The sequence below is a fragment of the Elephantulus edwardii genome, unplaced genomic scaffold, assembly GCF_000299155.1.
Source record: "Elephantulus edwardii isolate Elephantulus edwardi_28Jun2011 unplaced genomic scaffold, EleEdw1.0 scaffold00080, whole genome shotgun sequence".
NCBI classification, from domain to species: Eukaryota; Metazoa; Chordata; class Mammalia; order Macroscelidea; family Macroscelididae; genus Elephantulus; species Elephantulus edwardii.
The window spans coordinates 3,969,525-3,994,866 of NW_006399830.1; the positions used below are offsets into that span (position 1 = coordinate 3,969,525).

Below are 25,342 nucleotides of genomic sequence, written 5' to 3' on the forward strand. Positions count from 1 at the left end.
CCCCTGACACCTGGATCCCACCTGACACCTGGATCCCACCAGTCTGGGGCCCCTGACACCTGGATCCCACCTGACACCTGGATCCCACCTGACACCTGAATCCCACCTGACACCTAGATCCCACCAGGCAGGGACCCCTGACACCTGGATCCCACCAGTTTGGGGGCCCTGACACCGGAATCCCACCTGACACCTGGATCCCACCTGGCGGGGGCCCCTGACACCTGGATCCCACCTGACACCTGAATCCCACCAGGCGAGGCCCCTGACACCAGGACTCTGCCAGCCTAGGGACCCTGACACCTGGATCCTGCCAGATTGTAGAGGCAGCCAGCAGGCACTCTGTGGACTATGCTGACCACCTGCCTGAGGGGACGTGACCGCACAGGGCTGAGTCGTGACCCCTGGCCAGGGCCCAATGCTGAGCTGAAGGAAAGCACATGGAGCAGCACAGCACCCTCTAGAGACAGTAAAGGGCACTGCAGGCTCTGGGGGGCTGGCTGGTGCGAGGGGCGGGTACTATCTGTCATCTGGGGAATGCTGCGGCCCCCGCACCCTCACCCACACATCGTGCGGGGTCTCTGACATCTCTCATCTGGAGATGGAGCGGAATCCTTCGGATGTTCAGAGAGCCACATGCATGTGCCCTGGGCCTGACACTACAGTGAGGGTCCTCACACAGCACAGAGGGGTCCCGGGAACTCTGCAGGCCTGCGTGGCGCGGTGCCCCGCCCCTGACGCGGGGAGGGACAGTCTCACCTCCTTCTTCACCTCCTTGCCTTTGCCCTTGGCCTTGCTCCGCTTGGTGGTGGCCAGAGAGCTGTGAGGGGCCCGGGCGTCGGCGGGCAGGGCTGGCGTGCGGGGCGGTGGCAGCGCCGACCCCGACTCCTTCCCCTTCTTCTTCTGCAAGAACAGAGCAGAGGGTCAGGTGTCAGCCTGAGGCCCGGACGCATGCAGGGGCCCCCACCCTGGTCCCCTCGGGACTGCGTCTGAGCGTACCGGACCCCTCCTCCTCCTCTGCTGTCAACCTGGACTGTCGTGTTTCCACGTTCCACCGTCACTGGGGGCCGAGGAGCAGGTGTGATGGGAGGCCCTGCCCCACTGGACGTCCCAGGCAGTGACCTTCCCTGGAGCAGACAGCCAGGCCTTGCCTTCACAGCACATTCAGAACCACAGACCTTGAACTTGGCAGTGGACTGCTCAACCTGGCCTGCTCACTACACCTGACTTTGTGCAGACGTTTCGCTCCAACCATCTGACCAACCACACAGAGAAGGGCCTGGTGTGCCTTTCTGGAAGTTTCCACGGCACAAACAATGACATAAATATGAACATCCTGACCACACAAAGTGGTCGAGCACTCAGCTGCTGACCAGCAAGCTGGACGCGGAAACCCACGAGCTGCTCCCTGGGAGAAAGAAGCACCAGGCAACTTCCCAAAATTCACAGGCTCTGAAGCCCGCGGGGGCAGCCCCACTGTCCCCCACGGTCGCCAGGAATCGGCAGGAACAGGATGGCAGCGGCGTGGGAACTACACGGACGAAGACTGTTCCAAGGACCACTGTTTCGCTGCGTACACTGTTACCACGCACAAATCAGTACGTAAGGCTGTTAGAAAACAATAGGAAGGCACCCCAGATGGACAGGGAAGAGGTTATGGGGGGCTGGAGGTGTGCGGGGGACCCACTGTTTAGGAGGCATGGGACTTCTGTTTAGGGGACAAACAGTTCTGGAAGCAAATGATGGGGAATATTACCCAACACCGTGGATACAATTCACATCGTTGAAATGTACACTTACAGTTAAGACGGCACATTTTCTGTGGCTTTCCCCCCTCTATTTTGCCATAATAAACCCAAAAATTATTGTGGAATAATGACATCAGTGTGAAGACTAAGGTGGGTCTGATTCAAGTCATAGTCTTTCTGATGACTTGCTGTGCATCTGAAAGCTGGACAATGAATAAGGATGACAGAAAAAGAACTGACGTCTCTGAGCCATGGTGTTGGAGAAGACACTGAACATCGTGTGGACGGAAAAGAGAATGATACGTCGTGGAGAGAGTGCAGCCGGAGTGCTCTTTGGAGGCAAGAATGATGAGGCTTTGCCTCTCATACTTTGGGCATGTTGTCAGGAGAAGCTATTCCTTGCTGGGAAGGGTAGAGGGTTGGCCAAGGAGAGGAAGACCCCCAACGAGGTGGACTGACACGGTGACTGCTGCAAGGGACTCTTGTGTGTCAGGAAGTGTGAGGATGGCACAGGATAGAACAGGGCTCAGACCTTTTGTTCACAGGGTCACTATGAGTCATACTCGAATCGATGGTACCTAACAACAACAATGAAATCAAAACAATGTGCCTAAACTAGTTATCTAAAGAAGAGACCCACAGGTGCAATGGGTTAAGTGTTGGGCTGTTAACCAAACGTCGGTAGTTCAAACCCACCAGCTGCTGCTTGAGAGGAAGCTGGAGCAGTCTGCTCCCATAAAGATCTGTCACCCCAGAAACCTGACGGAGGGTCGCCATGAGCCAAAACGAGCTCAGCGGCCATCGGGTCTCGTTTAGAGAGGCGTAATCAGAGCCCAGTGTGAGATGCTTGCCCAGGAAGTGGGCTGAGCTTTTTATCAGAGCCCCCAAACTGGAAAACCACCAAAACGTCCAGCAATCTGCCTCCGGGGGTGCCCACAGACACAGCTAAGTGTGTTTATGGTGGCCTCCAACCGCAAGGAATGATCAGACTCTGCAAAAAAGCAGGCATCAAAAATACAGTCACATGAATAGAGTCAGGCCCAGTAGGAATGTAAGTTCTTTAGGCTTTAAAAAGAAGCCCATCTCAGGCAATGCAGGGAGGGAACAGGGGGGTCTGTTACCGTACCAGGACTGCAGGACAATGGAGCACAAACTCCAGAGAGGACAGTTGCAAAATCTGTATACTTTTGCCCTAAAGGTGTATGAATTGTTGAACAGGAAATTGATCTGCTCTAGAAGTCTTCAGTCACTTTAACAACAAAAGGTTAAAAAAATAAAGAGGCTTATGTTAAACAAAACAGCCAAGGAGTTGGGCCAGGGCGGTTGAAAATGCCACTTCCACACACAGGACATACATGACACCGGTGTGCCAGGAAACTGTGCTGTTCGTGAGACTGCGTGTAATTTATGTACAAAGCAGTAAACAGAAAATATGACTCTGGACAAGGAGCGCCAAGAACACAGCAGTCACCACGCTCATATGAGACAAGTCAAAACCTGCCCAAGGCCAAGAACACCGCACAAGGGGGAAAAGCAGGGTCAAGGAGCATCTCCACGCTGAAAAACCTGTACTAAGATCTAGTCTGTAGGTGAGCTCTGGTCGCCTCATGGCAAGGAACTGCGCTGCCTACACCAAGGGATGCGGTTCAAATCCGCCAGCTGCTCTGCAGAAAAGAAGCCATCTCCTCCCTTGTCTATGAACACCCTCCAGGGGTTCAGCTATGGGCTGGTTCTAACTCTACGGTACACAACAACAACCATTTCTTTTTCTTTTTTTTTAAATTTTTATTATTTTTGTGTGAGTGTACCGTCAAATCAGATCTGACTGGTACAGGAGGAGATTGTCCCTCCTTCCCCGGAAGAGCATCTGGTGGATTCGAACCGTTAGCCTCTGGGATTGTAGTTGCAGCTCCTTGCCACTAGGCCACCAGAGCTCCCCTAACAACAACCATTTCTATTTAGGAAAAAATACATACGTTTTCACACACACACACACACACACACACACACACACACACAGAGTCTTCTTGTTTCCGATGTGCATTTTAAGCATCTGTATTCCTAAACTCTGAAGGTATCCTTCAAAGAGGTAAGAGAAGGATTAATGGAAATCAGAACCACAGGGAAGAAATGGGAAAAATGAGATTACACTGTGCGTACCGTAATTAATGCTAACAAACCAGAAGGTGTGTGACTAAATGAAAAACCTCTGTGCTCTGGAAACTTTCACTCAAATCACAGTATAAGATTTTTTTTAACAAGTTGTCTCTGAATGAATTTTTACTATCTTCCTTTTCCAAACTGCTGTCATAATCACACATAACTGCTAGCAGTCTTCGCTGGTCAGGAAACCCGTTTTTCAGGTGCTTTTTCTACATTTAAATAAGGGAAGAAAGCCAGAGGACACCACAGAAATCCCAATTAAGATGGGAGGAGTATTCAGAACAAAAATCAAGTTCATAAAAGACAGAACAACGAAACCCAGACTTCCTGGTCTGACAGAGAACAGACAACTCTTAGCCTGATGCCCTTTTCACAGGAACCCGAATTACTTGCCAAGTCCACCCATCAGCTACCTATAAAGTAAACAGTCCTATCAGCAAGGAATGTGTCCCTTAGAACAAACAACTGCACACGGTCAAAAAGGCACCGTGTGCCCAAAGGCCAGAATGAGAAGATAAAAAGGGGCAGGAAAGTGGACACGTGGAAAGGAGAACCACAGGGAGGAAAGGGGGCGAGTGCTGACAGCCTGCAGGCCTGGATCCTACGTCACGTCACGGGGCAACGTGGGTACAAGTCACTGAACGGAAAACTAACCTGCCGGGTCAACCTTCACCTAAAGCACTTTAAAATGTTATAAAAAAGGAAAGAAGACCAATGTGATTCAAGTTCTGCACACAGAAGCAAAACGCTCATCAGTGCAGGGTGACGTGTCAGCCCTCCCTCCCACAGGCCTGCTGGCTGACCCAGACACAGCAGCATTCTCTCCAAATAAACCAAGTACTCATCAAGAGCTCCTGAGATCGGAACCTACCCGTGATATAACACCAAGTTTAAAAGGCAAGAGAGGAAAATCTTAAAAAAATATGTTTAACAGCAGTTTTGCTTTGGATTAACTGTTGTTAAGGACAGCTGAGTCAGAACCGACTCACAGCTGACCCTCAGTGGGTTTTCAGAGGCAGTAAATCATACAGGAGGTGGATTCTCATCTTTCTCCCGAGACGCAGCTGGTGGTTTAGAACCGTGTGCCTTTATGTTGGCAGAGCGACTCCTTCCACGAGGCCACCAACCCCTGGGAGTACTGGGTGGTGGTGGATTCCTGGGGTCTGTTTTGTATGAATTTTTGGATGTTAATCAGTTTGCTCCTAGTTTCTTGGTGAATCATCAAGAAGCTGGGGGGACTGTGTGGACCTCAGGTCTTCTTCCTGGGAGGCATAAAAGGTACTAATTTGCCTACTAACCTAGAGGTCGTCAGTTCAAATCCACCAGCTGTTTGGTGCGAGACAGATGACGCTGTCTGCTCTCACTGAGATGTAAATTTCTCAAACCCAAGGGAGGTTTGCCACGAGACAGAATCCATGGTGAAGTTTGGTTTCTCACTAACCTAAAGGTTGGCGGATCAAACCCACCCAGCGACAGGGTTCAGAAGACCCTGCAGGAAATCAGCTTCGTAGATCACAGACAAGAAAACGCTAGAAGCTCCACCCTCGAGCCCAGGGTCTCCACAAATCAGAATAGACTTGACCACAACAGGTTTGGGGGATGTTGCCTTTTTTTTTTAGAAGCAATAGCTTTTATTTTGAGCAGTGACAAAGAGTTAAGCAGCCCCCGCCTCCATTTACAGGGAAAAAAAACAAGTGGGCCCCGAGCACGAAGGGCCCATGCAGCCAACGGGCTTCATCGTGATGTGGCCACTGCGGCAGCAGGCATCAGGGGCCAGGCAAGGGCCACTGTTGGGCTGGGCCCCAAGCTTAGGCCTCAGGCCTATGGCGGTTCTGTGGGAAGTGGGGCCTCATGGTCACGATGTTCCGAATCACCACGTAAAGGTAGCGGAAGAGGTGGTTGATGGAAGCCTGCAAGAGCACTGGGTTTTCAGCAGTCCACCTAAGAGCCAGGGTGCTGCCCTTCAGAGAGTACGAGCTCTTGATGACTCCCCGGTGGTTCTGCACGATGGGGGTCAGGGCCCTGCAGGCCATCTCCACCTCCAGGGGCGAGTGGAAAGGCACGGTCAGGGAGAACTTGAACAGTGGTCTCACTGCCCCTGCAGGCCTGGGGATCAGCTGGCCCTGAGGAGCGGGGCCCCTGGGTCGCTCCCGGCTCCCTGGGCGCCGTCACCACCGCTGCCGCCACCGGACGTGGTGTGCCCACCCTGCTCCTCGGGGCTGCCCTGGGGCTCCAGGCCGGCGGGGTCCTCTGCACCTGCGCCCCCGGGGTCTCCACCTGCGGCCTGCATGGCTGCTGGCTGCGCTTTGGGCCTAGCCTGGGCACGAGGGTCTGAGCAGACCTCCACCTCCACCCACAGCTCAGCGACAAAGAGGATGATGGGGCCCCCGGGATGTGGCTTTTTCAATTGTGTCATTTTACCTTGTCTGGTCCTCTTACCTAAAAAGATCAGACACTTGAACTTTTTATCGTCATTTGGGGGAACGTCGACAGAGCAAAGTGGATTCCTCTCAACCATTCACACACTTTCTGTTCTGTAACAGTGACCGAGCCCCACCCTGTCAACAGCTCTAGCTCATCAAACGCCAGGAAAAGGAAAGTTGGGGACCCCACAGGGGGAGCTAAGGGGGCACGCGGGTGAGTTGGGGTGACAGGAGAGATGTCAAAAGGAAGGCAACAACATCTTCAACAAGACCCAGAAAAGCTGTGAGGCCTAGTGATGACAGGACCAGCACTGCGTGGTCAAGCGTGAGCTGCACCCCCTGAAACAGGCCATGGGGGTCTGCACTGTCAAGCCAAAGGCCGAACTCGGCAGTGGTCTGAGTCCACCAGTGGCTCCAAAGAGAGAGGGACAGTTTCCTCTCATGAGTTGGTAGAAGGTCAGTTCAGACTCGATGACAATGTGTAACGAGAGGGAACAGACGCGGAAAGTTCTGGAGCTCAGTCTGTAGGTGATTGCTGTCTGCTGACCCGAAGGCTGGGTGTCCAACGGTTCAAATCCACCAGCAGTGGCCTCGTGTTACCGTCCAACACCTCCGAAACCCAGCGGAAGGTCACTGGGAGTCAGAACTGACCCCACGGCGCTGCGGTGGGTCTCTGAAGACACGTGCACGTGAGGGCACATGTGGCAGCTACAGCAGGGTCCCCCCGATCTGACAGACCAAGTACGCAGGAGGATCGAGCCTTCATCACAGTCAAGACCGGTCAGCAAAGAGGAGGCGAATGAGCTGAGGCAGGAGGGACACCGGGACCCCCGGGAACCCTCACCACGAGCGCAGCGTGTCCCCCGACCCAGGCCCCTGCTCCGGGCAGCTCCGGGCACCGGCGGAGGTCAGGACACACAGGCCTCCAGGAAGCCCCTGGTCCACACATGACAAATGCAGACTGACCTCTGGAACGGACAGAAGGGACCCTTTCCGAAAATCTGCACCCTCAATTGGGACTTCCGGTCTCCTAAAAACAAGCAAATGTCTTTTTTCTTAATTCTCTAAAGAGAATATATTTGTTCATGAAATCCATCCACCGCATTTCTCTCCTCCAACAGCACCAGAGAATAAGGAGCAGGACATCAGCTCCTCCCCGAGTTCAAAGCTCGGCTCGGTTTTCGCTGCTGTGGTCACTTGACCTTTCACCTGTCACCTGTAAAATGAATCAACTACCTTTTCCTGTTTTTTTTTAAAAAGAAGTCATTACAGTAAAGTACACACGACATAGAACGTATCATCTTAGAAGTTTTAGTGGCACTGACAATGTCGGAGAAGAATTCTGCAGGGAGCAGGCAGCAGCAGCAGCGGAAGAAATACATCTGTCCTGGAAAAGGTGCAGGCGGGTGTGGATGCGGAGATCGCGTCTCAGGTACTTGGGACACGCTGTCAAGGGGACCAGGCCCTGGAGGACATGGGACTGGGAAGCACAAGCCGAGGACTGCTGAGGGACTCCAACCCACAGCACCCCGCTCCCCTCCCGCCCCCCGAGATGGAAAATCTTTACAGGAGCGGATCTCCTCTTTCTCCCAGGAAGCGGCTGGTACATTCGAACACCTAGTCTAACACAAAACCCACACCACCACCACAGAAAGCAGACAACTGGCCCAAAAAAACAAAGCCCCTCAACGAGATGGCCTGGCAAAGACCAAGAGTGGGCTCCCGTACAGCACAGCCCGTGAGGAGGACAGGACCAGGCAGGTCACCACAGCCAGAGCCAGCTAAAAAGAGCTAATAACAACACAGAAGTCTCGCCAGTGCACATCCACCACCATCGTTTCTAGAACTTTCCCCAGCCCCCCACAGGAACCCTATCCGTTAAACAGTAACGCCCCACTCAGCTCGCCCAGCCCCTGGCCGCTCCTGACTCATTTTCCGTCTCCTGTATTTGTCTGTTCCGGAGATTTCATGTCAGGGGAATTCATAACCGTGTTCAGTCTCTCTGGTTGAGCATCAGGTTGACAAGGTGCATCCACGACACTTGCCACCAGTCCATTCGCCCTCACAGAGACCCCAGGCCCGATCCGGTGGGGCCTGGCCCGGTGCTGAGCCATGGTCACTCCCCGCTGTGTATGAGGGGGTCAGTCCACCTCCTGAGGGCCTTCCTCCTCTTGCTGGCCTTCTATTCCCCAAGCATGATGTCCTTCTCCGGGGACTGGCCCTCCTGACCACACGCCCACGGCACTGAGACGCTCGATACGCATCTGTGGACCACGTCGTGCTGGTCACTCACTGGTGGTGGACACCTGGCCGGTCTGCACAGTTTAGCACCTGTGAGCGGACGTGAATGTGAGGGCACATGAATCCGAGTCCCCGCTTTCAGCTCCTGAGGGACAAAGGAGACCGGATGTGTGTGGAGACACTGAATTGGCTCCGGACTCACAGCAGCTCAGTGCGGCGTCGACGGCAATGCTGCGGGGCCTGTGCTCTCCTCACCATCCCCGCCTGAGCTCACGCCTGCAGCCCCCGCCTCGGCCCGATGACGGCTTTCCTTTCTCATCAAGCTTCCTCTTTACTGAGCCAACGATGGGTGTCTGCAGGGGGTGTGCAAATGCAGCTGCCTCGCCGGCAGGTGTTCTCCACAGATCAACGTCCGAGTCGCAGCCTTTTCTGTGACTTAAGAATGCCGCTGCCGACTGGAGGCTCATCTTCCACAGTAAGAAAGGAACTGTCACTGCAATCCCAGAGGTACACGGTTCGAATCCACCTGATGCTCTGCTGAAGAAGGAGGGGCAATCTCCTCCTGTACCAGTCAGATCCGGTTTGATGGTACACACACACAAAAGAATTTTTTTTAAGAAAAAAACTGAATTATGTCCCCCAAAGATAAGCTGAGGTACTGGAGGCATAACTGGGCCTTGTTTGGACACGGAGTCTTTCTTTGAAGGCGTCACCAGTTAGCGAGGTCAGGATAGGGCAGTGAGCTGCCACCAGCTCCGTTCTGACCTCATACGTCCGAGACGGACTGTGCCCCAGAGATGATTGCCAGATCTCTGCTCCGAGGCCTCTGCGCGAATCTGAACTACCAACCTTTCGGTCCCCAATCCAGTGTGTAACTACGTGCACGGCACCACTTTACCTAGGTAAGCAGCTCTTCTGACGTTGCGCACACGGTTCCGCAGCTAACCCAGAGACCATACCTCTTAGGTGGTTCAAGTCCACCACCGGCCCCGAGGGAGACAGACAGGCAACTCCTTCCCACAATTCACAGCCTCCAAAAACCTGCTGAGTGGTTCTGACTCAGTGACTAGAATACTGTACCAGACTACAGTGATTCCACCCTGGGTGGCTGCTGTCTTACGAAGAGGAGGTGGACGTGGGGACAGGGTCACATACAGAGAGGAGGCAGCTACGTGCTGCTGGAGGTGATGCTAGAAGTCAGGTGAGCCACGTGGGCCCGTTCCTCCCTGAGAGCTCTCAGACGACAGAAACACAGCTGATCCTTCAACTGGGAGACACTCATTTCTGTTGCTGAAAGCGTCCCACTTAGTGGTATCTCGTTATCGCAGCCCCAGGAGATGAAAATACTCCAGCTGGGACATGGGGTGGGAAGACCCAAGTCAGAGACTTTTGTCAGAAGCTGTCAGGTCTGAATAAAACCAGCCAAAAGGGGGGAAATGGGCTTCCTAGCAGCCAGTGCAAAAAGGGAAACAGGCCTAATCATCATTGAGTTCTTGAAATGCCAAGAGTTCATAACCTGGAGTGTTGATTGAGCTTCCAAAGACCTGGAAACCTGAAAGGAAGAAAACGCCAGTGTGTTTTCACCAAGCTCTGAAGATGAAGGCTTTCCCCGGGGGGCTGCACGTGGCGACCACATGTCCTAAGAGAACCTCTCTGTCAGACCTGAGATTCTGTCACCTAGTGAAATCCAGCAGCTCGTCATATCATGACGATGACAACAGAAATCCTGAGTCAGCATCAGGACCGCTTCATAACTCCCAACAGCTCCTATCACGTGACAGTGACAACAGACACCTGGAGTCAGCATCAGGACCGCTTCAAAACTCCAGCAGAGTTGGAGCAGATACTCTTACTAACGCCACTCGGAAACACGTAGAGATGAGATCACAAACTGATTTTTAAACATCTTCTCGCCTCTCCTCCGTATCTCCTTTCAAGGAGGCAGCTCCATCTCTTTAGGATGTAACTTTCTAATGAAACTCTTTATTCTTTTACCTTAAAAAAGGAAAATTCTGACAGCTGCACTTCAATACCAATTTTCCTTTGTGATCCAATATATTTTATGTACATGTGAAAATAGGATTCTGTAACAAAAGAACGGAAACTACCCAAGTGTCCATGAATGGGCAAATGGACAGAGAAGTTACAGGACATTCACCAAGGGAGGGGATGCAGCTCTAAGGAATGACGGGGAATCTGAGAAACGCTGCATAACGCAGCTAGACCTACAGGACATCCTGTGAGTGAAAGACGTCTGTCCCTAAAGATAAACACTGCACCAGACTGCTATTCTAAAATGCTACAGAAAGGTGTAGAAACAAAATGATGGCTACCAGGGATGAGAGCGAAGAGGGGGTAAACCTGGTCAATAGCTAATGGACATGTTAGAGGTGGGTGAAGGGAAAGGCCTTGCCCAGTGGGGGACGGTCCACAGGATAGGTCCACAGGGAGGTACAGACAGAACAACGGAAATCAGGCTGACAGAGACGAAGTGTGGAAGCGGTCAGCAGTGGTCATCACAGCCCTGCTTGCTGTCGTGTGAGCGCGAGTCAGAACCAACTCACAGCTGACCATCGAGCGGGTTTTCAGAGGCTGTAAATCACACCGGCGGAGACTGCCTGCGCTTCTCCCCATGCAGCTGGCAGATTTGAACCATGTGCCTTCGGGACTGCAGGATCACTTCTTATCACTAGGCTACCAGAGCTCCAGACCATTATAATTAATTGCTCTGTAACTTAAACTTGAATAATAATAAAAATATTACAGAACAATGCATGAATGGAAATAAAAAAAAAAAGAAACGTGAAGAATCTTTTGTGAAAAACAATGTATTCAAACATTGTAAATAAATCAGTATAAATTTTTTAAAAGTGTATATAATGGGAATCCCAGAACATTTAATTGTGCTAATACGAAACCTATACTTGGACCAAGAGGCAGTAGTCAGAACAGAGCAAGGTAACACTGCATGGTTCAGAATTGGGAAGGGTGTCCACCAGGGATGCATCCTGTCTCCATACCTTTTCAACATGTATGCAGAGCAGATTATCCGAGAGGCTGGGCTCTATGAGGAGAATTGTGGCATCAGGATTGGTGGAAGATCTATTAACAATCTGCGTTATGCAGATGACACAACCCTGCTTGCTGAAACTGAGGAGGACCTCATGCACTTGCTGCGAAGGGTCAAGGACTGCAGCCTTCAGTATGGACTAAGGCTCAATGTCAAGAAGACAAAGATTCTCGCCACTGGACCAATTAGCAGCGTCAGGATGGATGACGAAGAGATTGAGATTGTTCACAGCTTCAGTTTGCTCGGCTCCACAGTTAACACTCTTGGCACCAGCAGTCAGGAAATCAAAAAGTGTATCACGATGGGAAAGTCTGCTGTTAGGGACCTCTCAAAGGTACTCAGGAACAACAGTGTCTCTCTGGAGACTAAGGTGCGCCTGATACAGGCCATGGTCTTTGCAATCGCTTGTTATGCATCAGAGAGTTGGACAATGACTAGGGAGGACAGAAGGAGAGTGGATGCTTTTGAGCTGTGGTGCTGGAGAAGGGTACTGAATGTACCATGGACTGCCAGGAAAACAAACAGATTCATCTTGGAGAGGATTAAACCAAGCTACTCATTGGAGGCAAGGATTCTGGGGCTTCGTCTGACATACTTTGGACATGTTGCCAGGAGGGACGGGTCCTTGGAGAGGGACATCATGCTTGGGAGGGTGGAGGGACGGCGCAGGAGGGGAAGACCCTCTATGAGATGGATTGATTCGGTGACTGGGGTAATCGGGATGGGTGTGTCAGAGGCGGTGCGGTTGGCGCAGGATAGAGCAGGGTTTAGGGCTGTTGTGCATAGGGTCGCTATGAGTCGGAAACGACTTGACGGCACATAACAACAACAACATATTGTGACACACTCTTAACACATTTTAAATACGTGTACTTCATTGTATGACAGGTTTCTATCAATAAAGCTGTTCAAAATTAAAAAAAAATAATAAAAATATTACAGAAAGAAGAAAATGTCACTATGTCAGACAGTCATGGTATTTGGTCCCCACGTGACAGCAGCGGTGACCCGCCGGGTCGGCGCCGTCCTCGCTCTCTGCTGCCCGACCTGGTGTACAGCCACCGCGTCAGTCCACCACCCTGAGGGGTATCCTCATCCCACTGACCATCTACCAAGCACGGTGTCCCTCAGGGACTGGCCCCGCCCAACGGCACACGCACGGTATATACAAGGAGTCAGCATACGACTCAGCAATTCTCCAAAGGCCTGAAAGCAGAGGCTCAGATGCACCTGCACGTCCATGTTCACAGCGGGGTTATTCACACCAGTCCAAAGCTAGAAACGGTCCGGTCTACCAGCAGACGAACGGCTCAACGGGACGTGGCCCACCAACTGGCCACAATAAGGAGTTACTTTTTTTTTTTTCCCAGGTATTTTTCATTGTGATTAGTACAATACAGTAAACTTTATTTTTTTATGTTGTAGTTTTATTTAAAAAAAAAAAGTTAAATAAAACTGTTGTTGTAACAACAACAACAGTTTTATTTTACTTTTTTTTTTAATTTGCTTGTTTCTTTTTAAAAAATTTTTTCAATTTTATTTTATTATTTTCTTTATGTGTACCATCAAACCAGATCTGACTGGTACTGGAGGAGACTGTCTCTCCTTCTCCAGCAGAGCATCTGGTGGATTTGAACCACAAATTGCTTATTTTTACTTCTATTTTTTTTTCACTAGTTAATTTACAAAATTCAAATACAAATTCGAACAAACTCTTTCAATTTCCCTCACCTTCCCACCCATCAAATTGTACAACCCATGGCAAGAAGCTGCACTGCAATCCCAGAGGTGCGTGGTTCGAATCCACCAGATGCTCTGCTGGAGAAGGAGATGCAACCTCCTCCGGAATCAGTCAGATCTGATTTGACGGTACACACACACACAAAAATTAAAAAAATAAATTTTTTTTAAAAATTGTACAACCCAATGATTAATCCTCTCTTCCCCCTGCACATCCACATCCCTCTGCTTCCAGCCTCTCCCACCCCTCCTGGATCCTTATACTCATTCTACAATCACTGTTTTATTCAATATTTGCCCTTGTGGGGCTGAGTTAGTTCACTCAGCATAATGCTCTCCAGTCCCTCCCAAGTTAGGTAATAATTTACAAAGTTATTGCTCCTGTGTGCTGCATAGTATTCCATTGTGTGAATGGACCGTAATTCCACAATCCCTTTGTTTGTGTACATTTTAACACATGCTGTGACATGGGTCCTTGGTGGCACAGAGCATTTCACGTTCACCTATGAGCAGAGAAGTCGCATCTACCAGCCGCTCTGCGGGAGAAAGATGACGGCCTCTTTCTGTTTGGATTTACAGCCTCGGAAACCAGACCGCACGTGGCAGCGAGCTGGAACAACCCCCAGGCAGTGGGGATGAACGAACTCGTAAAGTGTCGTGCGGATCTTCTAAACAAGCCAGACACAGGGCACACGCTGTAGGATTCTGCTCCCGTGAAATTTCTAGACGGGGCACAGCACAGACTAGTTCGGTGGTGGCTACAGGGACTGGGGAGGTGACAAGTGTGAGTCACTGTGTAAGAGCCATGGTTTCTGTTCAGGAGGAGGAGAACATTCTTTTTTTATTTTATTATTTTTGTGTGAGTGTACCGTCAAATCAGATCTGACTGGTACAGGAGGAGATTGTCCTTCCTTCCCCCGCAGAGAATCTGGTGGATTTGAACCGTGTGCCTCTGGGATTGTAGTTGCAGTTCTTTGCCACTAGGCCACCAGAGCTCCTCTGAGAACATTCTTAAAGCAGTGTTGATGGTCATGCAATGTGGTGCACAGAGTCTCCAGGTGGTGTCCAGGGGCCCCATGCCCCAGAGACAGATCAATCCTACAGGCTCCCCTAACCCTTCTGCACAGAACCACCGGGTACATTTTAAACACCAAGCCTGGTATCACCCCAGCACTTATCCAAAGAACCACAATTAACGTCTGCACTGTAAAGTTAACAACTGTTACGATGGCAAACTTATATCATTAATTGCAATAAAAACTATCTTTGAAATATTAATCTGAGATCAAATGCAAAAAGGGCCTGTGGGGTGGGAAAAAGGATAGCAGGAGGTGGCAGGTTGCTGGGAGGGCTGGCCTGGGGAGGTCACTGAAAGGGCTGCCCCAGGAAGGTGGGGGTCACTGGGAGAGCTGACCCCAGGAGGTCACTGGGAGGGCTGGCCCAGGAAGGTGGTGGGTCTCTGGGAGGGCTGACCCCAGGAGGTCACTGGGAGGGCTGCCCCAGGAAGGTGAGGGGGGGGGCAATGGGAAAGCTGACCCCAGGAGGTGGCGGGTTGCTGAGAGGGCTAGCCCTGGGGAGATGCTGGGTCACTGGGAGGGCTGGCCTGGGGAGTTGGCAGGTAGCTGGGAAGGCAGGTCCTGGGGAAGTGGTGGGTCACTGGGAGGGCTGGCCCAGGAGGGTTGGCATCACTGGGAGAGCTGGCCCTGGGAAGTGGCGGGTCGCTTGCAGGGCTGGTCCCTGAGCGACCACAGCACCCAGGCACAGGAGCTCCCCGGGTGCCCACCCCACCCCCTTACCCTGCGGGAGTCCTTCCTGTCCCTGGCACCACTTACCTTGCGGGGGTCCTTCCTGTCCCTGGCGCGGCCGCTGTCCTTGCGCGGGCTAAGCGCACCACCCTTGGTGCAGCGTGTGGCCTTAGGCGCCGGGGCGGTGGTGGGCGCGGGGGGCGCGGGGGCCGAGTCGTGCAGGAAGATGCGCTCGCTGCGCCGTCGCGTCCACAGGTCGTCGTCACTGGCCTCGGGCCCTGCCTCGAAGCCAGCCTCCTTAGGGCCCCGCAGTTTGCGCGCCTTGCGCCCCTTCTCTGCTGCCAGCTTGGCCTTGTCGGGGCTGGTTGGGCCGCGGGCGCCGGGCGCAGGCCCGGCCAGGCCCCCTCCTGGATCCCCGAGCCCCTTCTTGGGCCGCAGCAGGCCCGCGGGCGAGCACTTCGGCACCTTGACTTCGCTCTCTGAGTCAGTGTACTCGAACTCAGTGCCTGCAGACGGGACAGGCTGTGTTAGAGGCAGGGTCTCCAGGGGCCGCTGCGCCTGCTCACCCTGTTCGCTGGCCCTCAGCAACAAGGCCCAGTGCACCTTCCAAAGGACCTCTCTGGGAGTAGGTGGGGCGTATCTCTCCCTATTTCCTGAGGGGGAAACTGAGGTCCCGTCACCTGGGAGTGGTTGGTGAGGGCCCTATACTGATCCTAAACCTCCTGTAGCCCTGACTCCGTTCCCTCTCACCACACCGGGGGCCCTCACCCCTAAACCTCCCTCCAGAAATGTTCAGTTGAGTGTTTGGGTGGCAGAAGTCACCCCTGGGGACCCCCGTGGAAATCCCAGAAGCCAAACCAGCTGGGCGGGGAGGCGCCTACACCTGGGTAAGTCCCACAAACCCCATGAGGCTGGCAGGGCTTCCTGGTGCCAGTTGGCAGGTCTCAGGGGCGTCTGCCCACCCACAGAAAGTGGGGGAACCCTGGAGCCCAGAGAGTTCAGGAATGAGCTTCCCAACCACCCAGGGCAGTCCTGACCAAGAACTACAGTCCTGCCTGTACCCCATTGTACACAGTTTACACCCCATCAGACACAGGGTCTCTGCACCCAAGACTTTTGATTCTGCTGCAGCCTTGGGCTGGACGCATCACCTCTCATCTCTACCTGGGAAGCAGCGGTATCCTCTGTCCACTGGGCTGAAGAGCTGCTGTCCCCATCGCTGTCGCCCATCCCACCCCCACACCCCAGGACTGTACAACTCGGCAGTGGCCCAAAGCTGGTGTCCTGGGTAGACTGGGATGGGGGTTAATGGCATTTCTCCCTAGGGACAAGCTCCGATGGGCATTCACCCCATGGTGCCTTCTTGAGCCAGATGCCAGGATGACACCCCTCCAGAAGGTGCTTGGCAGTCACTCCCAGAAGGCCAGCAGTGTCAGAGCAGAGAAGCCACTTCCAGTTCCCAGGCCTGTGGCCTCAAGGCGGGCAGCAGCTTGCCAAGGGCTCCTTTGGGGAACTCAGCCCCATAGTGTCCTGTGACAGAGGCCCGACATCAGGGTCCTGCGGGACTCTCAGTGGAAAAGCTGCACTCAGAAAGTGTAATGAACCCACTAATTAATCTTCCGTTAACAGACTTCCTGCTGCACAGGGAGGCAGCTGGGGGCTTTTCCCTGGTGGATGAGGGTGAAGGTGATTAAACAGTGTGACAACTCCATTCAGATGGGAAGGAACAGACCCTACCTGGTGACGCCCGGTCTGCAGAAACACGCTCAGAACCAAGACCCAGGCAAATAAGACTATGGGCAGTACGTATGGAGAATGTTCTGGAGAGAGGGCAGGAGCGGTCAGACCCTGGTGGGAACTATGGTTCCCTGGTGGAACAATGTTTGTAAGAATTAACAGGTGGGAGGCACTCTAGTTAAAGCTGTCCCAGAAAGAGATAGAGGTAAGAATTTTACCAGTAAAAACGATACAGCTAGAGTTATACAGGAAGAGCTGCAATCAAGTGTTAGACAGCTAAGAGCTATGCTGGTAAGACCTATGCCAGTAAGAGTTAGAGGTTAAGAGTTATACCTGTGAAAACAACACAGGTAAGCTACACAGGGAAGAGTTATACAAGCAAAAGTTACAGAGATAAGAACAGGTAAGAGCTATACCAGTAAGGCCTATTTAGATAAGAGTTACCCAGGTAAGAGCTACAGCCAGGTAAGACCCCATCCTGAAGTTTTCCCTGGGGCTAAACATACTCCCCTGGTCACTTTCTCAAGAGCACCAGAGCTCTCGTCAGATGTCCAGCTGCTCACCAAGGTCAGTGTTTCAGACCAGCAGCCACTCCCTGGGATAAAGTTGGGGTACAGTCTACTTCCATAGATGGTGACCTCAGAAACTCTATGGTAGCTCCTCTCTGTGCTGCAGAGTTGATCGGAATGAGAACCCACGTGATGTGAACAGGTTTGGGGCATGGAGGTGGGGGTGGAGCGCACAGTGTGGGGCGAACCAAGAAAGAAGTGCAGAATCTGCATGCAGAAAAGAAGTGGGAGGACCCCCCTGTACCCTCCTTAGCCCACATCTCTCACGGACCCCTGAGTCGCACTTGCACAGAGCACCCCCACAGAGGCCAGAGCTGCCGCTCAAAGCTCAGAGCCTGGAGGCCAAGCTCTGGGCAGCGAGAGGCTGCTGGTGTGAAGGAAATGACCCTCGGGGGACACACGAGAGTCCAGGCTCTGCACCTGGATAGGACTCAAAGTCACGTCGCAAACCAAGAACACAGCGAGCTCTGGAGGGAACAGGAAACCCAAGGACTCAGACCCGGAGATGACCGGATGGTGACACTAACGGACAGACCGGCGGGCCTGGCTGGAGGCCCAGTTCACAGCCAGATGTGCTGCTAAACCCAAAGTGGGGCCTCCCGTGGTTCAAATCCACCCACTGCTCTGTAGGCACAACCTCCTCCCGTGTGCTTCCCAGCTTCTGAAAACCCCCTGCAGGGCTGGTTCCCACTTGACGGCAATAAATTGGAGGCTTCTGAGTTTGGGGTTTGGTTTTTTTCTCAGCAAGACCTTTTACTTCTGCAAAAGGATGATGTTGTTATGTGCCGTCATGTCGCTTGCAAGTCACGGTGACCTATGTACAAGAGCCCAAAACCCTGCTCCATCCTGTGCCAACCTCACTGTCTCCGACACACCCACTCCCGTTCCACCAATCACTGAATTAATCCACCTCATCGAGGGTCGTCCTCTCCTGCACTGTCCCTCCACCCTCCCAAACATGATGTCCCTCTCCAAGGACTGGTCCCTCCTTACAACATGCCCAAAGTATGTCAGACGAAGCTTCAGAATCCTTGCCTCCAAGGAGCAGCCGGCTTCACCCTCTCCATGACAAACCTGTTTGTTCTCCTAGCAGTCCACGGTATATTCAATACTCTTCTCTAGCACCAAAACTCAAAAGCCTCTGTGCTTGTTGGTGAGACTTACATCTACCTATGCATTTTGAGTTTTGATCCTTAATGAAAGGAATCAAAACTATTTCAGTGCATGAGTTTTCACCAGAGATTGTGAGTTTAAGGGGATATTTTAATAATAAAAGTCTAGATTAGCTTGAAGAGACTGCTGGTAGAATTATGGATGTCAGAAGAAGGCTCAGGAGGAAGTGAGCGGAGCTGAGAGGAAGTTCTGCTGTCTTATTCAAAGGCGTCGATTCTTCGTCTGTCACCCTTAGTCACTGTCCAGCTCTCAGATCCATTACAAGTGACTGAAAAGACCATGGCCTGACAGAGGCACCTTCATCTTTAATACCACTCACTGCCCCTTGGTACTTTGGAGAGATTCCTGACAGCAGATTTTCTCAATACAACACGTCTTCTGTCCTCTTGACCGCTGGTCAGTGTTCTTCTGATGAGACTTTGAAAGAAACTTCTTCCCATAGGTGGCCTGAGGCACTGTCCCAGTATGGTTTGCTAGGCACCTGATACAGAAATTCCACAAAATTATACAAGAAGTTCAAATCTACAGAGTTCTGGTGGCCTGGTGGCAAGAAGCTGCACTGCAATCCCAAAGGAGCAAGATTCGAATCCACCAGATGCTCCACAGGAAAGGAGGGGCAGTCTCCCCCTGTGCCAGTCGGATCCAATTTGAGGGTACAAAACAAGGTGGAGAAGAAGTTCAAATTGCTAAGTGCATTTTAAGAACAGCTGTGAAACCCTCAGGTCACTGTTGTGCTGTCGAGTTAGAACAGACTCAGAGCTGACCCTGCAGTGGGTTTTCAGAGGGTGTAAATCACACGGGGTGGAAACAGCAGTGGCATCCACTTCCTAAACAACAACACTGATAAATGTCGATGGTTGTAGAGGCTTCAGGCCTTTTGTTCATGGAGTCGCGATGGGTCGTGCTCAACATGAAGATTTTAAGTAGGCGCTGCTCCAAAGACACAAAAATGACCAGCAGCAATGAAATACACTCATTAACATCTGGGAAATGGAAATTTAAACCACAACGAGATAATATCCCAAACACAATGTGGCTACAAAAAAAAAATTAAGCAGAACTAAGTGTTACAGACCATGTGGAGATCCTGCAACCCTCACACATCTCTGGGGAAAAACAGTGCGTGATTCTTCCAGGTGCCAAGCACAGCACCACCTCCCGACTGCAACTCCACCAGAGCTGGGCGGTTGCTCCAAACGTTAACTGTGAGGTCATCACGCTGCTGTTTCAGGTCCTTCGAGCTGATGCTGCACTCTGATGAACAACAGATCCGCGCTCCGCACTCCCCCATTCCATCCTCATGACCTCTCGCACGTTCAAGCCCACCGGTACAGCCACTGCGTCCATCTGACCCTCTACCTGTAACATGATGTCTTTTTGTATGTCCCAGGGATTCCACTCTTAAGTGTGGACCCAGGAGAATTGAAAACCTTTCTCTCTTCAGAGATCTGTAAACAAATATTCACAGCAGCATGTCCATAATGGAAACAACCCAGATGTCCTGAACAGGTAAAGGCGTAAACACAACGTGGTTCATCCACACCACAGAAAGGAAGGATGTGGAGGGGCAGGCGGGGGATGAGGATGTTCAGGGCGGGTGGGGGGATTAATCATGAGGTTGTACAATTTGATGGGTGGGGAGATGAGGGAAATTAGAAGAATCTGGTCCGAAATTAGAAGAATCTGGTCCGAAAAACAATGTTTTCCAATTTTGTAAATAAACTTGTATTTTTTTTAAAAAAGTAACACTTTTTTTTTAAAAAAAGGACTATGCAAATAAACCTTGAAACCATGACGGGAGGAGTCTGCCTACAGAGAATATCAATTTGCAGTCCTGTTTATATGAAATAGTCACAAAGGACGAATCCATAGTGATGGAAAGAAGACCAAGGGTTGTCAGGAACAAGGAGAAAAGAAAGACTAAAAAGTGACTTCTCCCGAGCACATTTGCTTCAGGGATGGTGACAGAGCTCTGAAAGCAGACAGTGATGGGAGCTGGACAGAACCGTGGCTATACACCACCCTCTGAATCTCTGAAATTATTACTTTTAAGTGTGTGAATAGTGCCTCACTAAAGCTGTTCCTAAAAATCTCAGAGGGCACAAACCCAACCATAACATTAATCACAGTAAATTTTAAAAGTTTAAACATGGATTTTAAAATGCAGATATTATAGGAGGGATAAAACACAAATAATCAACTATATGCATTAGGTAAATCTGTCATCAAAGACCTCTTTTTAAATTTTTATTTTATATTGGTTTGCTTACAAAGTTCATATACATTGTTTTTCACACTCTATTCACACTGAGTTTCAGACAAACACTTCTATTCACTGTATTTTTTTCTATTATTTTTTTTAGATTTTAATGAAAGTTTATAAAGAACTTAATTTCCATTCATTCCTTGTTGCACATTTTCCTCCCTTATTTTTCTTTTTTAAATTTTTTTTGTATTTTTTTTAAATTTTTGACTTCTTATTTTCTTTATATGACATTTCTTTTTTTAAATAAAATTAATCAACACCAAACTATGCCCACCACTGCCCTGTCTTTCCAGATCCCCATCAGATCTTTCTCATTTCCTCCCTCTACCCATCAAACTGTGCGACCCCCTACGATTACCACCCTGCCCATCCTACTTCTTTGCTCCTACCCTCACCCCCTTGGATCCTCATACCTGTTTTACTAGTTATCTATTTGTACAATAATGGTCTTACACAGTGTTTGTCCTTAATGGGAGTGAGTTAGTTCACTTAGCGTAATACTCTCCAGTCCCTCCCAATTTATGTAGTAAATTTTAAATCATTGCTCCTGCCTGCTGCATAGTATTCCATCATGTGAATGCACCACAGTTTCTCAATCCATTCAACTGTGGTTGGACATCTGGGCTGTTTCTATGTTCTTGCAATAATGAATAACACTGGTTTGAATACTGGTGTACAAGTCTCCATTTGTGCCTCAGTTCTAATTTTCTCAGGGTTTATTCCAAGCAGTGGAATAGCTGGGTTATGGAACTTCTGTGTTCAGCTTTTTGAGGAAAACACCAAACTGCCTTCTAGAGTGGTTGTACCATTTTACAATCCCACCATCAGTGTTTGAGAGTTTCTATCTCTCTGCATCCTCTCCAACATTTATTCCTTGTTGTCCTGGTAAACTTTGCCACTACTACTGGGGTAAGATGGTATCTCATTGTGGTTTTGATTTATATCTCCCTTAATGCCAGCGATTTTGAGCATTTCTTCATGTCTGTTGGCCATCCGAATGTCTTCCTCTGTGAAACATTTTTCCGTGTCTTTTGCCCATTTTGTAATTGGGTTATTAGTCTTTTTCTAGTGGTATTATATAAACTTTTGTTATAAGAGATGGTTGTTATCTGAGATGGTATTGTTAAATACCATTTTTCCCAGTAGGCAGGTTTTCTTTTCAGTCTGTCGGAAAGGTTTTTTATGTGCACCGGGATTTAATCTTTAGGTCTCATTCATCAGTTGTATCCTCTCCTGGTTGTGTGTTTCTCGCTGTATTTGTCAGACTTTTTATACCATGGGCTTCGGCTTCTAAGCTTGGTCCTGCTTCATCTCTTATGATCTTTATGGTTTGGGGTTTTACCTCTAGGTCCACCTTGAGTTGACTTTTGTGTATGATGTGAGATGTGGATCCTGTTTCAGCTTTCTGCAGGTGGAAGTCAGTTTTGCCAGAACCATTTGAACGGCACGCTAAGAAGCCAGCAAGCAGGACGGTGAGACTCTGCCTCCCTGTCTCTGGACGCAGGCAGACGAGTTCCTGGGGAAGGAGGACTCGGTGGCACGGACGGACACGACAGCCCCAGCAGTGGGTGAGCACACAGTCAGGGTCGTCAGGACGTGGCAGCACCCAGGTGGGTCGTTGTCTGTTTTACACAAGTCGGCACTTCACAACCCCATATGCTGTTTATAAGAGACTCGTTTTAAACTGGAGACAGAATAAATGGATGGAAGTGAGATTGACCACACAAACAATAAGCATTCGGAAGCCGGCAGGGCCACGTTCATACCCAATAAAACCCCAGCACAAAACGCCGTAAACCAGAGAGAAATGGGAACGACCAGTAGTCAGCAAGCTTCAGTTCAAGGGGAAACACTATTCTGAGTGTGAGCGAGAAGGGCTCTGGGCAAGTGAGGTTCAAAGACACCAGCAAAAACTGAGAGAGTAACCCTGAAAAGAGAGGTACAGAGCTTTGCCATCATTGCGGAGATGAAAACACTCATGACAAAGCGACACGATCTAAAACCCCCCACCCCCATGACTGCCAAAGACAAATGGTGAAGGTCAAAGACACGCAGAAATAAGTGGTCCAAGGACTGCCGGGCCCCAAGGAGCTCCGCCTCCACGCCTTTGGGACCAAAACCAGGTAGTGCCTCCCTGCCTGCTGACCACTCTTGAAGGTTCTGGAGAGCAAGGGAGAAAAATGTAGAACAAATGCAAACTCAGACAAGGCCGGATCTAGCTGTTCATCAGAGACTGGTAGAATCCCCACGGGCTTAAGTATCTGTCAGAGAAGGAGGTTTTGAATCAGTGATCTCGGTTTCGAATCGGTGATCTCAACCTCCCCACCAAAGAAATGGTCGGAAGTGGCTGCGATGAAACTCAAGGCAAAGAGAAGGAAATCATAAAGCGCAGAGACCAATGAAACGGAAAACCACAACGAAAAATGCAGAAAAAAGTCCAACGAAACAGATCATTTTGAGCTAGGGTGATAAAAACGTACGGAGAGTCCTCCTGTACCAGTCAGATCTGATTTGACGGCACACTCATGCAAAAATAATAAAATAAAAAAAAAAACACAAAAAAAAACAAAAAACGTACGGAGAGGAGAAAGAGTAATCATCCACTTCAGCCATGAGCGAGGAGGCACCACTGGCGTGATGACCCCCGGACCGTCGGCCGTACCAACAAAGAAATAGTGGGGATCACAAGGTGCCCTGCTGGAGTACAGGGTTACGTGCTAGGCTGCCAACTGCAAGGTCAGTGGTTCAAATCCACCAGCGGCAGCTCAGGAGAAAGATGGGCAATCAGTTAAGATTTACAGCCTCTAGACAATGTATACAAACTCTATAAGTAAACCAGTATAAAATTTTTAAAAAAAATTATTTTTTTTATTTTTTTTTTAAATTTTATTATTTTGTGTGTGTGTGTACCGTCAAATCAGATCTGACTGATACAGGAGGAGATTGTGCCTCCTTCTCAAAAAATAAATTATTTAAAAAAAAAATTTACAGCCTCCGAGACCCAATAGCAATGCAATGGCAATAGGTTTGGTTTACTTTGGGTCTATATCAAAAGATTTGACAATCTTGATGAAATGGATATTTTGGGCTATAGGAGATAAGAGAACATGTGGCAGGATGTGGAGCTGGGGACAGATGATGTCACACAAGTAGCCACCACTGAGCAGGTGGTCTCTGGACACTGGGCAAAGGGGAGTCAGGGAGCGGTCTGGAGCACAGAAGTGGCATGGTCAAGCTAGGTGCTTGAGAAAGAGCCCTCCAGCTGAGGGGCAAGCCCAGAAGGCGCTAGTGGCAGGGCATGTAGTCCAGGAGGGCCGGGCACTAAGCCCAGACAGCACAGGGAACAGGCCAGGGCGTGGGGGTCAGAGGAATGGTGGGCGTACATACAATCCTGGCCTCCCCAGCTGGACACCTGGATTCGATTCCCAGCCAGTTAACTAACGCACGGTCACCGTCCGTCAGCAGGGGCTCGTGTGTCCCCAGGACACTAAGAGGTTTCAGGGGAGCGTCCAGAAAGCAACCTGAGGAAGAACAGGCAGCGGCCCACTTCTGAAAACCAGCCCATGAAAGTCCAGAGTCACGACAGCTGGGCTCACAGATTGTGGGGACGCCCCAGGACCGGGCAGCACTTGGCTCTGCTGGGCATGGGCTCCCTGTGAGTCAGGGGCCGAGTGGACAGCAGCACACGACAGTGACATGAGGGTGAGAGGGAGGGAGAAGCAGAGCCAGGGCCCGAGGCCTAGTGTGACTGCAGAGGCCTGTGGAGACGGGACACAGCTGGTGGCACGTGGGTGTCTTATTTCCCTCACCTCACCCCTGGCAGGAGGGACTCGGGGCCATCTTGGGACATAGCACAGGACACAAGGTGGGTAGCCGTGGAGGCAGGTTAGTGTCCAGTAAGAGACTTGCAGGACCATCTGCCTCAAAGATCAACCACGGTGCAAGGCTTGGGGACAATGGAGGGGGGCAGGAGAGGCGGCCACAACCTTCTAATTCTGAGACAGCAGTAACTCTGGATGTGATGAGAGATACAAAGGAAGGGGACAGACGAGTCACTCTCAGCGTCCACCCGGCCAACTGGCTGGCCCGAGCGCAGCCACAAGGATCCAACGCAGGGCCGAGAGCACTTGGCCTGACGAGTTCCCTGCTTCGAGTCTCTGCTTCTTTAAACCAAAAGCAGGAAGTTGTGCTGCTGACCCAGAGGCCTCCCCTCTCTGGAAGTTCAAGTCCACCCCCCAGCTCCAAGGGAGAAAGATGGGCAACCTCCCCCATGCAATGTACTGCCTCAGAGACCCTAGAGAGTCCGCTGGGAGTCGAATCCAATTAGACAAGGAGTCGGGCTGGAACTAGGCACGGGAATAAACGAAACACTTCTTTTTGATCATCAACTCAGATGATCATGTGTTCTTACAGACTAAATGGTGCACCCAAAAAAAAAATGTGCTGAATATGACCAAGCTCTGTGAC

General features: G+C 50.7%; 2 protein-coding genes across 2 annotated transcripts in view; both read right to left on the bottom strand.

The window, feature by feature from the left end:
• Positions 1–25,342, bottom strand: part of TNRC18 (trinucleotide repeat containing 18) — a 124,532-nt gene that overhangs the window by 15,822 nt on the left and 83,368 nt on the right. Inside the window, exons 19-20 of the mRNA XM_006889751.1 lie at positions 15,218–15,636; positions 760–903 (exon numbers count right to left, since the gene is read on the bottom strand). Coding sequence (XP_006889813.1) covers positions 760–903; positions 15,218–15,636 — 563 coding nt within the window. The remainder of the gene's footprint in view (positions 1–759; positions 904–15,217; positions 15,637–25,342) is intronic.
• LOC102843683 (EKC/KEOPS complex subunit LAGE3-like) lies at positions 5,720–6,327 on the bottom strand. Its single transcript, XM_006889716.1, has 2 exons — positions 6,084–6,327; positions 5,720–6,009 (listed from the first exon to the last, which is right to left on the bottom strand). The coding sequence occupies exons 1-2, from the start codon at positions 6,325–6,327 to the stop codon at positions 5,720–5,722; spliced, it is 534 nt and encodes a 177-aa protein (XP_006889778.1).

Bases quoted from the DNA above. Each gene is read 5' to 3' on its own strand.
- LOC102843683 (XM_006889716.1), bottom strand. From the start codon at position 6,327: ATGACACAATTGAAAAAGCCACATCCCGGGGGCCCCATCATCCTCTTT. The intron at 6,010-6,083 runs GTGACGGCGCCC...CCAGGCCTGCAG, and splicing joins GTCCGGTGGCGGCAGCGGTG to GGGCAGTGAGACCACTGTTC.